Genomic DNA, 15016 nt, shown 5'->3' with positions numbered 1-15016 from the left:
AAGATGAGCAGCATCAAGAAACTTGTCTAAACACAGAAAATCTCTCACGCACTATAGTCAACTACAAAGGAAAACTTGCTGACCGTTTCACAAAGAAGGGAGAGCCAGCTCTTGTGCCATTAAAGGCACTTAGTGAAGACATTTGGCACCTCAAGAATTGTATCAACATCAAGGGCTAGAACTAGATCTCATGTCCTAATGGACATTTGAATTATTTTTAAATTGTCTTTAAATTGTTTTTAATTTTTAAAAATGAATATACGAAAAAAGATAGGAGATTGTTCAGTTCTGTTCATTTCGGTTATCTAAGTATTAAGTAGGCATGTGCACTTTCCCTGTTATGGGCATGCACACGAGGGGGAAAGAAGAAAAGGGGTGGGGGGGGTGTGGGGGTCTGGTGTATTGTGGGGTGGAAGAGGGTAAAAGATGGCACCCCTATTGGAAGTTGTCGATGAAAGTAAAGTTGTTTAAGCGAAAAGAAAACCTTGTCTTTGTTGTTTGAGCATTAACTTGCCCATTATATAAGAAAGAAGATATACAAGAAAGATTCATCAAAATGATTCCTAGATTGAAAGGCCAATTGTATGAGGAGCTTTTGATGGATTTGTGCATGTACTCACTGGAATTCAGAGGAATGATGGGGGATCTCTATGAAATTCATTGAATGTTAAAAGGCCTCAATAGAGTGGATGTGAAGAGGATGATGGGGGTGTCCAAGACAAGAGGACAGTCTCAGAATAGAGGAACTTCCTTTTAGAATGGAGATGAAGAAGAATTTCTTTAGCCACAGGGTGGTGAATTTGTGGTTCATTGCCACAGGTGGCTGTGGAGGCCAAGTTTTTGGGTATATTTAAGGAAAAGGTTGATAGATTCTTGATTAGTCAGAGCATGAAGGGATACAAGGAAAGGAAAAAGCAGGAGATTGGGGCTAAGAGGGAAATGAATCAGTCATGTTGAAATAACAGATCAGACTCAATGGGCAAAATGGCCTAATTCTTTCCCTATATCTTTTGGTTTTATGGTCTTATATATTGCTAGGGTGCCTAAGACTTTTATACAGTACTCTAGTAATTTCATGTATTTCACTCTACTGCTGCCACACATAAAAAATCATAACACATGTGAATGCTGATAAACCTGATTCTGATATGGGTCTCTACTGTGGACTGAGAGTGGGAAGGTGACAGGGAGAGGGGAATCGTGGTTGGAAAAAAGGGAACGGAAAAGGGAGGGAGCAGGAAGCACCAGAAAGACATTTTATGATGATCAATAAAACAATTGTTTGGAATCAAATGACTTTGCCTGGTGTCTCAGGTCTGGGTGTGTCTGCACCAGCACCAACACCCCCGGAACTCCTTCTCTGCCACCTGTCCCACACCTCTCCTGTGGGACTCCACCTTTGCCATTCCCGACATGTTTTGCTCCCGCCAGATTAACAATGCTCCTCATTGAGAAATACAGTACTGTGCAAAGTTAGCAATATATATGTGCCTAAGATTTTTTACCCAGTACTGTACAGAAGCCGAAAGAGCCACGCTCATCCAGTCTTTGATCATAACCTCATTATTCTTTTTACAATACTTATTTATTTTGTAATTTATAAAATAATGTCTTTGCACTGTACTGCTGCTACAGAACAATAAATTTCACATCATGATTCAGTTATAATAAACCTTAAACTGATTCTGATTCCATTCTGTATTAACTTGATTCAGCTACTTTTTCCCAATAGATTCACAATGTCCCATACTCCCATTGTTTCACCTAAGTCCTGATCATAATGTGGAAAATGATTAATTTTAAAATCAGAACAGAAAGGGAAGAGTTTACAATTTTTTGATTATTTTAAAATACCTGTATGACATATTTTTTTTTAAAAAATCGTTCTTGGAATTCAAATTATAAACATATAGTATTCTCAGAATGAAAAAGGTTCAGGTAGCATTTAACCCTTTTTCAAAGGACACACATATGAAAGGAACACAGATACTTCATTCTTGATGATGATTCCCTTGGGGTGTAGTTCATGTGGCAGATAGTGGGCTATAGTCATCTCCCATACATCCACAAATGCCACATTGATGCCCTCAAACATCCTTCTCATCACTAAATCAAGCTGGAAGGAGAACCAGTCACTATTATAGAGACTAATCCCTTGTGAAAGGGCCTGGACATTGGCTGTCTTTATTACAATTACTGTATCAGGACTTCTACCCAGCAAGCGTAGAATTGACCTCCGAATGTTCTGTAGTCATGGGATGTAATGCTCCACCGGAAAAGTATTAAAATGACACCAGATAGTGAAGGATATAACTGTGTTCTTTCTTCCTTGAATGTCATCCAATTTATTTGGAATGAATTGCAGGTCCTGACTCGATATGGGCTGGATGCGTATTGGTTTCCCATGCGCAAAATAATCTATCTTGATCTTGTTGTCCACATCCAGAGCAAGATGGGGTCCAGTTTTCAATGAGTGGCCCAGATCGAACTTTCTGAGGCCTGAAGAGAAAATGATTTAAACAATTCTGAGTAATAATTTATTAAGTGACAACTAAAACAATATTTTACCAGCATAACCTTTCAAAGATCAATGTGTAAAACTAGAGCTACAGTGCTGTGTAAAAGTCTTAGGCTTAAATATATACCTAGGGTGCCTAGGACTTCTGCAAAGTATTGTATACTGTTTAACACAGAAGGTTGGTTGGAGAGCTGCGATAAGAGTACTTATTTTTATATTAGCTCAGTGGTAGTAAGTGCTATTTAGTAACTGGAAAGACAACGTATACTGTACTGAAAAGAGGATGCTGTCCAAGTTGCATGCAATCTTGGACAATGACTCCCATCCACTCCATAATCTACTGGTTGGGCACAGGAGTACATTCAGCCAGAGACTCATTCCACCGAGATGTAACATTGAGCCTCATAGGAAGTCATTCCAGCCTGTGGCCATCAAACTTTACAACTCCTCCCTCAGAGTGTCAGACACACTGAGCAAATAGGCTGGTCCTGGACTTATTTCCACTTGGCATGATTAACTTATTATTATTTAATTATTTATGGTTTTATATTGCTATATTTCTACAATATTTTTAGTTGGCGCGGCTGTAAGGAAACACAATTTCCCTCGGGGTCAATAAAGTATGTTTGTTTGTCTGTCTGTCTGTTTGTGCAAAAATCTTAGGCTCCCTAGCTTTATATACATGCATAAGACTTTTGCACAGTAGTGTACACTTTTCATTCTATGTCCAGTACTGGAGAGGCTGAAAGCATTGGTCTTCATGATGTTAAACTTCATGTCACCTCTTCAGAAAATTTCACCAATGTACCTCGTGTTGAAGACAAAGATGGTCAATGACAGCGATATGAAAGATTATAGAATTATATAGTTGTTATTTAAAGAGAAACTACAGTGTTGTAAGTACTCTGGCTATGGTTGGATTGCCAAGGATGAGACATGGCTAGGATGAATTATGGAGTGAAATACATTGTCAAAAACTAATCAACCATGGTAACTTTCACAGAGGACGTCATTAGTGAGTAATTAATTGGAACCAAATTCAAAATAATTTCAACCATTTGTTACCTTCTGTTTGTGGTAATATTTAGTGCATTGAAATAATACAATGATTTGATGCTGAACTTTGCTTGCATCTCATGGAATTCTGTCGTGTAAAATTCAGATTTTTACATCTGCTTTTGAGAGGTCTTAGATTCTCAGAATGGAAGAGGCAGTGAGCATAACTATTTCCAGGCAGAACAGCTGAAGATGCAGTCAGGTTGAAGTTGTTGAGCAGCAATGAATGTCTGCTGGAAGTATGTTTATTGAATTAGCAGAACATGCCATTTACCAGCATGATTACAGCACTGTTCAATTGAAATTCAAGTTCTGGCTTAAACTTTAACCACATATAGAGCAACACTTGCTCAACAGGAGGAAGGGACCTCTACCTGTACCATTTAAAGGAATCAACTCCCTACAGGTCAGTTACTGGTTAATTTATTTCTTCAGGCTGCTGCATAAACCATTTACCCTGTGATGTGAAGTCTTCCCTGCAGGAAACTGTTACGTACCCATAACTGGGTGTCTGACCAGCAGAGAAAGAATCCATTGGAGTCTGGTGGTACCAAACTAAAGGTGTTTATTAGTAAACTGAACAATACAATATCAAAAATGCAAATATACATATAAAACAAGTTAGCAGTAATAAACCTAAAAGTGTAGGAATAATAATAATCAATAATAAACAAGCTCTATCGATGTCTAGGGGTAAATGAATTGTCATAGGAAAGTATAGAGTTCAGTTCAGTTCATAAATGCTGAGGTGGTTATGGTTGTTGTATTGAAATCGTTGGAGAGAGAGAGAGTGAGATGTAACAGCAACAGCAGGCAAACCTTCTATTTCTTTCTTAATCCGTCGTGTTGTTGTGGTCATTCAGTTATGACCCCTCTGGTCTTCAGCTAGACCGTTCTTCTGTGGTGGACTCGTCACTCTGGCATGAGTGGACACTCACACAAGTCCCCACCAGCCCTGCTGTAACACTGTGAGCTTTACTGACCGATATCCTGGTTCGGTCTCCAAAGCCCCCAACTTTCTGTGGGTTCCCAACACTCAGTCAGTGTCCACTGGTGTGTCTGAAAGGTGTCTCTCTAGACCTGTCTTTTTATCCCCACTCACGGGGTCTCAGCTATCCATCAACTCTGAATGACCGTGTCCATCAAATCAGGCCACTCCTGCTATCTCCTGAGGAATGTTAATGAGCAAAGTAAAGTCCTTGTAGTGGAAGGTAAATAATCCAGGAAGAGTCATAATACAGTAAATCAACAGTCTCTCTCCCCCTCTTATCTGTAGCAAATGTTCTTGCCTGGGCTTTATCTCTCTCTCTCATGAGCAGCATAGCAACAGCAATAGTTCGTGGTTCTCGGGGGGGGGGGTTGGGAATGGTTAACTCTGCACCCCATTGTCCATCAGGTCTGTTCATCACTCATAACAAAACAAAGAACATAATAAATCAAAGCTGGACTCAACCACTTGGCACCTTGAGTCTGCTCCGACATTCAATAAGATTTTGACTGATCTCACTGAAAATGGCCATTTGTCTGTGTGTTGTGTTGAGAGGTACTCCTCCCTGCAATGAGCCCCTCAATGTTCACACTATGTTTGATCCATATGAAGACCATCATGCAAGTCAATGCTTCTCTCCTGGAGCAATAATGATCCTGTCATGTTGCAGTGTTCTGCTGTGGCAGAAGAGGCAGAGAGCCAGCCAAGCCACTGGAAGGAAACTCGTAAAATAAGAAAGTGAGCAGGAGTAGGCCATTTAACTCTATATTATTGTTTTCTCATCCAATAAAATCATGGGTAACCCCAATTCCTATTTCCAGTACCATCTCCAAATCCACTCATATCTAAACATCATAGTCTTTTTTTCTCTTACTGTACTGAGTGTAGTAAATGGTTGTTGTGTGTTCTTCATGCCGGATGTTGGAGTCCTGAGAGACCCAGAGTCTCCCAGGAAACTACATCTGTGTGAAGTGCATCCAGCTGCAGCTGCTTGAAGACCATGTTACGGATCTGAAGCAGCAGCTGGATGACCTTCGGCTTTTACGGGAGAGTGAGGAGATAATCGAGGAGATCATTATAGGGAAGTAGTCACCCCTAAGTTGCAGGAGCTGGGTAGCTGAGTGACTGTTGGGAGAAATGGAAATGTGAATAGGCAGCTAGTGTAGGGCACCCCTGTGGTCATTACCTTCAATAATAAGTATACTGTTTTGGATAATGTGTTGGGGGATGACCTCCCAGAGGAATGCCATGGAGACCAGGTTACTGGGTCTGTGCATGTGTCTGTGGTGCAGAAGGCAAAGAGGGTGAAGAGGGGAGTGGTAGTGAGAGGGGACTCAATAGTCAGAGGAACAGTCAGAAGATTCTGTGGATGTGAACGGGACACCCAGATGCTATGTTGCCTCCCAGGTGCCAGAGTCAGGGACATCTTGGATCGCACCCACTGCATTTTGGAGGGGGAGGGAGAGCAGCCAGATATCTTGGTACCAATGACATAGGAAGGAAAAGAAGAGGTCCGGAAGAGAGAATTTAGAGTACTAGGCAGAAGGCTGAGAAACAGGACCTCCAGGGTAGTAATTTCTGGATTGCTGCCTGTGCCACACACCAGTGAGGGTAGAAACAGGATGATTTGACAGATAAATGTGTGGCTGAGAAGCTGGTGCAGGGGCAGGGCTTCAGATTCTTGGATCATTCGGATCTCTTCTGGGAGAGGTATGAGCTGTACAAACAGGACGGGTTGCACCTGAAGGGTCGGGGGACCAATATACTCATGGGCAGGTTTGTTACAGCTGTTGGGGAGTGTTTAAATTAATTTGGCAGGGGAATAGGAATCAGAGTGAAGGGACTCAGGATTGGACGGATGGTGAAATAACAAAGATAGCATACAGTCAGACTGTCTGGAAAGGCAGGCAGATCATAGGAGAAAATTGGAGCCAGTAGTGTGAGTATCAGTGCATGAGGGATGCAGAATCAAAAAGGGTAGCAAATACGGTATAGGAAATAAAGTGGATGATCTTGTTGCACTTTTACAAATTGTCAGGTATAATGTTGTGGCCATCACTGAGTCATGGCTGAAGGATGGTTGTTGTCAGGAGCAGAATGTCCATGGTTACACGTTGTATCAGAGGGATAGGAAGGTAGGTAGAGGGGGTGCATGGCTCTGCTGATGAAGAACGGCATCAAAGAGGAAGAAAGGTGTGATGTAGGATTGGAAAATGTTCAGTCTTTGGGGGTTGAGTCAAGAAACTGCAAAGGTAAAAGAACCCCATCAGTAGATGGGATGTGGACCACAGATTACAATGAGAAATAAAAAAGGTATGTCAAAAGGGCAATGTTATGATAGTCATAAGAGATTTTAACATGCAGGTCGATTGGGAAAATCAGGTTGGTAATGGATCTCAAGAGAGTGAGTTTGTTGATTGCCTACGAGATGGCCTTTTAGAACAGTTTGTTGTTGAGCCTACTAGGGGATCAGCTATACTAGATTAGGTGTTATGTAATGGACTGGTGGCGCTCAGGGAACTTAAGGTAAAAGAACCCTGGGAGACAATGATCACAATATGATTGTGTTCAACTTGAAATTTGATAGGGAGTAAGTAATGTCTGACATAACAGTATTTCAGTGGCAGAGGTTTGAGAGAGGAGTTGGCCAAAGTAAATTGGAAGGAGATGCTGGCAGGGATGACAGCAGAGCAACAATGGTGTGAGTTTCTGGGGAAAATGAGGAAGGAAGAGGATAGATGTATTTCAAAAATGAAGATATACTGAAATGGCAAAATAGTACAACTGTGGTTGGCAAGGGAAGTAAAGCAAATGAGAGGGCATACAACAAAGCAACAATTAGCCAGAAGATAGAGGAGTGGGAAGCTTTTAAAAACCTCGGAGAGCAACTAAAAGAATTATCAGGAGGGAAAAGATGAAATCTGAAAGCAAGCTAACAACAAGATCAAGTAGATAGTAAAAGTTTTTTCAAGTACAGTGGCATGTAAAGTTTGGACACCCCGGTCAAAATTTCTGTTATTGTGAATAGTTAAGTGAGTAAAAGATGACCTGATTTTCAAAAGGCATGAAGTTAAAGATGACACATTTCTTTAATATTTTAAGCAAGATTACTTTTTTTATTTCCATCTTTTACAGTTTCAAAATAACAGTAGAACATGGCACCACCACTCCAGATTCTGCTAAATCTTCCTGAAGGTCTTTTGCAGTCAAACAAGGGTTTTGATTTGTCTTTCTAGCATTCCTACGAGCAGTTCTCTCTGAAAATTTTCTTGGTTTTCCAGACCTCAACCTGATGTCCACCGTTCCTGTTAACTGTCATTTCTTAATTACATTACGAACTGAGGAAACGGCTACCTGAAAAGCTTTGCTATCTTCTTATAGCCTTCTCCTGCTTTGTGGGCATCATTTATTTTAATTTTCAGAGTGCTAGGCAGCTGCTTAGAGGAGCCCATGTCTGCTGCTTTTTGGGAAAAGGTTTGAGGAGTCAGGGTATTTATAAAGCTTTGAAATTTGCATCACCTGGCCTTTCCTAACAATGACTGTGAACAAGCCATAGCCCTAACAAGCTAATTAAGGTCTGAGACCTTTGTATAAGTTATCTGAGAGCTCAAATCTCTTGGGGTGCCCAAACTTTTGCATGGTGCTCCTTTCCGTTTTTTCACTCTAAAATTGTACAAAACAAAAATAATACACTAATCTTGCTTAAAATGTTGAAAAGAATGTTTCACCTTTATGACTTTTGGAGATCAGTTCATCTTCTGCTCACTTAACTATACACAGTGACAGAAATTTTGACCAGGGGTTCCCAAACTTTTACATGCCACTGTACGTAAAAAATAAAAGAAAGATGAGAGTGGATATAGGACTGCTAGAAAATGAGACAGGAGAAACAATAATGGGGGACAAGGAGATGGCAGATGAACTAAATGAGTATTTTGTATCCGTCTTCACTGTGAAAGACACTAGCAGTATGCCAAATGTTGAAGTGGGTGAGGAAGAGAAGTGATTGCAGTTATTATTACAAGGGGGAAGATGCTCAAAAAGCTTCTCCGTGGATTGCCACCTTGTCGTGGTGGAGAAGTTTGTGTGGTCCTGAGATTCTGAGAGCGATGCCGACTGGAGCTACGCTCCTAGTAGGGTCACCCATGGCGGTAAGGTCAAGGGTGAGGTCCCTGAAAAAGAACAATCTGAACAAGACCTCAACGTTGGAACAGACTGATGATGTTATTTCGAACTCAATGGCTGTGAAGGCAGATGAAGGCTGCAACAAACTCATCAGCTCCAATCGTCGTGGTTTCCATGCCATTGGAATCAGTTGGTTGATCTGTGAAGTATCGTGTTCTCCTTGGAGTGCAACATCAAGTACACATTAAACAAATACACGCATAGGTGTCTTCACTCTGTGGGCCACGATAGATCAATGGAACGAAGACCATCATCCTTGACCTCGAGGGATAGTCATGACAACGACGGCTCAAAAAGCTGAAAGGCCTAAGGGTACATAAATCACCTAGACCAGATGAACTGCACTCTAGGGTTCTGAAAGAGGTAGTGGTAGAGATTGTGGAGGCATGAGTAATGACCTTTAAAAATCATTGGACTATTGCATGGTGCCATAGGACTGTAAAACTGCAAATGTCACTCCACTCTTAAAGAAAGGACAAAGGCAGCAGGAATGAAATTATAGACCAGTTAGCCTGACCTCAGTGGTTGGGATGATGTTCGAGTCAATTGTTAAGGATGAGGGGATGGAGTACTTGGTGACACAGGACAAGATAGGACAAAATCAGCATGCTTTCCCTAAGGGAAAATATTGCCTGTTGAATCTGTTGGAATTCTTTGAGTAGGATAGATATAGGGGATGCAGTAGATGTTGTATATTTGGACTTTCAGAAGGCCTTTAAAAAGGTGCCACACATGAGGCTGCTTACCATGTTAGGAACCATGGTATTATCGGAAAGTTGCTGGCATGGTTAGAGCATTGGCAGTGGGTGGGGATGAAAGCATCCTTTTTTTGGTTTTCATCTCAGGAGGTCTAGAATACAAGAGCAGGGATGTGATGCTGAGGCTTTATAAGGCACTGGCAAGGCCTCTCCTTGAGTATTGTGAACTGATTTGGGCTCTACATCTAAGAAAAGGAATGAGGGTATTGAAGAGGGTTTTCACAAGAATGATTCCAGGAATGAAAGTGTTAACATATGAGGAATGGTTGACAGCTCTGGGTCTGTACTGGCTGGAACTTAGAAGGATGAGGGGGCATCTCACTGAAACCTTAAGAATGTTGAAAGGCCTAGATAAAGTTGATGTGGAAAGGATTTTGTCTGATGGTGGGGCAATCTTGGACAACAGAACACAGCCTCAAGATAGAGGGGTGTCTACTTAAAGCAGAGATGCAGAGAAATTTCTTTAGCCAGAGGGTGATGAATTTGTGGAATTTATTACCACAGGCAGCTGTAGAGACCAGGTCACTGGGTGTATTTTAGATGGAGATTCATAGGTTCTTGATTGGACACTGCATCAAAGGAGCTAGATAGGTATCCTATGGATAGGGGAATCAAGGGATATGGGGACAAGGCAGGAACCGGGTATTGATAGTAGATGATCAACCATGATCTCAGAATGACGGTGCAGGCTCGAAGGGCCGAATGGTCTACTTCTGCACCTATTGTCTATTGTTATGCGGAGAATGTGGGGAGTGGGGCTGAAGAAGGAAAAGTAAAGGATAAGCCATGACTGAATGGTGGAGCAGACTCGATGAGCTAAATGGCCTGATTCTGCTCCTGTGTCTAATGGTCTTATGGAAATGGCAAAACATACTGCCCAAGGTGTGAGAAGGAGCAACAACTGACAATTTGTAGAATACCTACAAGATGGCTTTTAGAGCAGTTTGTGATTGAGCCCAATAGGGGATCAGTTGTTCTGGACTGAGTGTTGCGTAATGAGCTGGATTTGCTTAGGGAGCTTAAGGTGAGGAGCCCTCAGAAGAAAGGTAATCATAATATGATAGAATTCGTCCTGCTATTTGAGAGGGAGCAGCTAAAGTCGAATGTATCAGTATTACAGTGGAGTAGAAGGATGAAAGAGGCATGAGAGGGGAGCTGGCCAAAGATGATTGGAAAGGCACACTAGCAGCCAAATGGCCTCATTCTGCTCCTATGTCTTATGGTCTTTTTCTTGAAAACACACTTCATCTGAGGAGTTGCAGCTCTTCTGGGTAACCTATTTGTGAGAACCAAAGATTCACTGTCTGCCAGGTGACCAAATGTTTTCTCATCTCAGTCCTGAATGGCCAGCCCCATGTTTTGAGACAGTAACTTCTGGTTATGGACACTCCACTGAAATTACCCTGACTGTCCCTAAGAATTTTCTGTGTTGCCATGACATAGCCATGCATTCTACTAAACTCAGAAAAGAATGGTTTAATCAACATGATCTCTCTTATTATGACAGATCCAAGCTCCCAGAAATCAATTGTGAATCTTCACTAAACTCCATCTCACACAAGTATCTTCTTCCTCCGCACACTATTTCCCACATGAAGTCTCATTGGGGCTCTGTAGAATTCATGAAAAAGAGTCTACTCTTGCATTATTTCATGATATTTATTTAACTTCCTTACAGTTCACCATTATGCCTGGTATAATATTTTGTGTCTCAATTTATAAAGGAGCCATATTTTGGATAATCTTTTCATTTTTACTTTTCCATGGAAGTCCTCACACTCTTTTTCTTTCCATCTGTATTGTTCTGCAGGTTTCTGAAATGTCCCCAGTCTTCAGACTTACTGCTTTTCAGCAGGGTACACTTTTCATTTGAATCGATATTACCTTTACATGCCAAAGCTTTACCACTGTCCTAGCTTATTTGTCTCAATATTTGTATATTACTTGTCAGCTATTTCTGATTCTTTTTAAAGTTAGCCATTGTTTCTTTATAAATAATACTTTACTTGCAGCCTAAGTAGACATTGCAGCAAATTCTTTCTCAGTAAAAAGGCTTCTTCCCTTCGATTGCAGTCTTGACAAAGAGACTCAACCTGAAATATCGACTGCTTTCTCCTCCATAGACCTGCTAGTTCATCCAACCATTTGTGTGTGTTGCTCTGAATATTCAGCATTTGCAAAGTCGCTTGTTTTTATTCTTTTTCTCTTGCCATGGACAACCTGTAATAGTCAGTGAAGCCCTTTCCCAACATTTCCTTGACTCTGTTCAGTTTGCTATATTCAGCTAGAAGACAGCTTCCAATTGTGTTCAATCACTTTCGATCTTTATATAAAATTCTATATTATGATCATTGTGTAACCCTCTCACCAGGATCAGATGCAAACCTGGCTCAGTAGCTAACTCTGTAAACAGCCATGTGACTCAGTGGTGAGAAGGCCACCTTTATAACAATATACATCTAGAGTCAGTATGATTTGAGGTTCAACAAAACAGGAAAGTTGGGATGTTCCAATTAACGGAACCTTGATTTGAGTGAATGCTGCCCTTACAGAATTACCCATCACCAAGAAATGACACACCACCATAAAATTATAAAGAAAGTATACTTACCAATTTCAGCTTTATCAAACAGATAATGAGAGAAAGAAAAGGAAGAACAAAAATAATAGGCCCCATTCCAGTTAGACCAGTCTAAATGTGCACAAGACCATTGGAGGCTCATCTCCTTCAAAAGCTGGGTATGGCCATTACTCACAGCTTTGAATTCTCATCACTAGTCACTGACAGAACTTCCCATCTTGGACTCCATCTCGTGAAACTCTCCTTGCAATAGCCTCTTCCTTACTTTCTCTTCCGCATTTCCCACAAAAAGACCATGAACCCCACCACTGTCCGTCATAAATCTCTCTCTGCCCAGCTCTCTAGAACTTTCTCCCAATCCCACCATCCTGATTGGCTGACTAACCATTCCTAAGTTGAACAACACGGCTCCGTATCTTTACCTGAAACCACTGGGAACGCCAAGGATTATCTGGAGGAGATGTGACTCTGTATAAAACTTGGTTCCTCAACTCCAGCTTGCTCCATTCCCTCATTGGTAGGGTGTTTTGTCTTTTCAAGTTGGGCCATACCCGCTTTGGCAACAGATGACTAAATGGCACCTTTACTGTACAAGGGTTGGGCTGCTGCCAATTCCAGAGGAATCAAGGCAGGCAACTGCTTTGTATCCAGAGCAGTTAAGTTGCAATATGCCTGTGGAATAGCACAACCAGAAGCTCCCAAATGATCCACAGCTCTATCCTGCCATAGTCTTGCCTCTGATTTCCCCACTGTGGAAAACGCGCACATTGCTTTAACACTAGAGGCACTCCCGTTCTTCGAGGTGCCAGGTTGTTCCCTTACTGGGTCTTTCCGAAGCTTTCTGACTTCCTTTTCTGTTTAAGCAACTTTAAAGTTATTTTCCAAAGGTTTTTTTGTCCTTTACTCTCCTGCTTGAAATGTCCATCCTCACCACAGTGGTAACATAAAATACTGGTCGCTTCCCTTGCCCAGAGCCCCTGTCAGCAGCAGCTCTCTGCTTAGTACATCCTACTGGTGGGTTCACTTTCTTATTGGACTTGTCATGCTTGGTGGCAGCACTAGCCGACATCAACCAAGAAACCTCAGCTTGCAGCTTTTTCACTCCATCCTGCAAAACTCCCATCTGTGTGGCTTAACTCCAGAAAACACTCTCAACCTATGGTCTTTGAGTCTCCACAGGTATGTGTTGCATTTATCAATAGTAATTGTTGAAACCAGCTCAGAATTTAATTCAGCTGCTGAAGAACCTATTCCACCTTTCACATCAGACAACTTCTTTCTCTCACTTTGCAGAAACGAGATAAACTTTTCTTTAAAGTCTTCACTCTCAGCAACTTACAATTCATCTTTAACGTTTTTACCCTCAGCTACATGGCCACTTCACTAAAAGTAAGGATGGCCCTCTCCAGGCAGTGCAACTTCAGTTACGTCACTACTAGTCTGGACTAACATGATATTCTTACCAGCCAATTGATCTAACTGCCATTCAACCAATGTGACTTTCCTCAATACTCTTACAGAACTCCGTACTCTAATTAGCAGTTCATCAGGACTTTGAATATCCACACTGCTCAGAACACAAGTATTATTTGTGGATAATCTCTCCAAATCACAACATACCTTAATTCCTGTGGCATCCATAATAAAGTACCTTCATCACTTTCACTGACACAGGCTTAAATACACAAACCACTTAATCAATACTTAAACAACATTCACATGTAATTTACCGAATCCTGGACAAGCTCCCACAAAAGTAACCCTCTCAATGGGCTCATATACAAATTTGGTGTGATAACTAACTCTGCTAACTGCCATGTGAGTCAGCAGTGAAGAGGCCACCTTTATAACAATATAAGTCTAGAGTCTGTATGATTGGAGCCTAACCAAACAGGAAAGTTGGGATATTCTGATTAACAGAACCCTGACATGAGCAAATACTGCATAAATACTGCCCATACAGAATTAACCATCACCAAGAAATGACAAATCACACACTAGCATAAAATATTAAAGTATGTTACCAATTTCAGCTTTATCAAACAGCTATTAAGAAAAAGAAAATAAAGAATAAAATTAAGGGGCCCTTTACAGTTAGACAGATCTAAATGTGCACATGACCATTGACGCCCATCTCTTCCAAAAGCTGGGTATAACCATTACTCACAGCACTGCACTCTCATCATCAGTCACCAGTACAGCTTCCCATCTTGGACTCCATCTCACAAAACACTCCTTCCAATCACCTCTTCCTGATCTTCTCTTCTCTGCATCTCCCGCCAAAAGACCACAAACCCCATCACTGTCCATCACAAATCTCTCTCATTCTAGCTCTCCCTAGAACCTTTTCCCAATCCTACCATCCTGATTGGCTGACACAACATTCCTAAGTTGAACAATATGGCTCCTTGTCTTTAGCTGAAACCAAAACATTCTACCAGCAGGACATACTAGTTTTACAGATAAATAGTAAAATGAAATACCTCAAAGCACAGCAGTAGAAATCTTAACCAGGGCATTAAAACTGCTTACTGAATCACCAGATACTTAGTGTTACAGTATATTTAAAAGTTTCTGTTCCTTCACTGACTCCTTATTGCACTGCTGTGGGAAGACATCTGTTCTATACTCTATGAATTCATCCTTATACTATATTGTTAATTTGATAAATCTAGTCTATATGTAAAGTTGCCTATGATTATTGTATTCTTTTTTAATTAGTTTTTTAATCAGTTTTTCAAAACATTTTACAAATTAAAAACCCCAAATCCCAATGAGAAACATTAATACAGTGCAAAATTAAGCATACAATAACAATATACTACAAAGGAAGAAAATTAACAAAAAAACAGCTAAATTAGAGACAAGTAAGCTTAGGATCCTCCCCAAGCTCCACAACACAAGAAAAAACAACAACAACTCCAGACCAA

The 15016-nt window shown here is 41.0% G+C and overlaps 1 protein-coding gene across 1 annotated transcript in view; it reads right to left on the bottom strand.

Annotated features, from left to right (window-relative positions):
• The window catches only part of LOC140727196 (NXPE family member 3-like), a 71045-nt gene that overhangs the window by 37992 nt on the left and 18037 nt on the right, over positions 1-15016 (bottom strand). The window contains 1 exon segment of the mRNA XM_073044464.1: positions 1951-2499. Coding sequence (XP_072900565.1) covers positions 1951-2499 — 549 coding nt within the window.

The sequence above is a fragment of the Hemitrygon akajei genome, chromosome 5, assembly GCF_048418815.1.
Source record: "Hemitrygon akajei chromosome 5, sHemAka1.3, whole genome shotgun sequence".
NCBI lineage: Eukaryota > Metazoa > Chordata > Chondrichthyes > Myliobatiformes > Dasyatidae > Hemitrygon > Hemitrygon akajei.
Note: the sequence above shows the minus strand (reverse complement) of the source record. Positions and strands in the feature narration are given on the sequence as shown.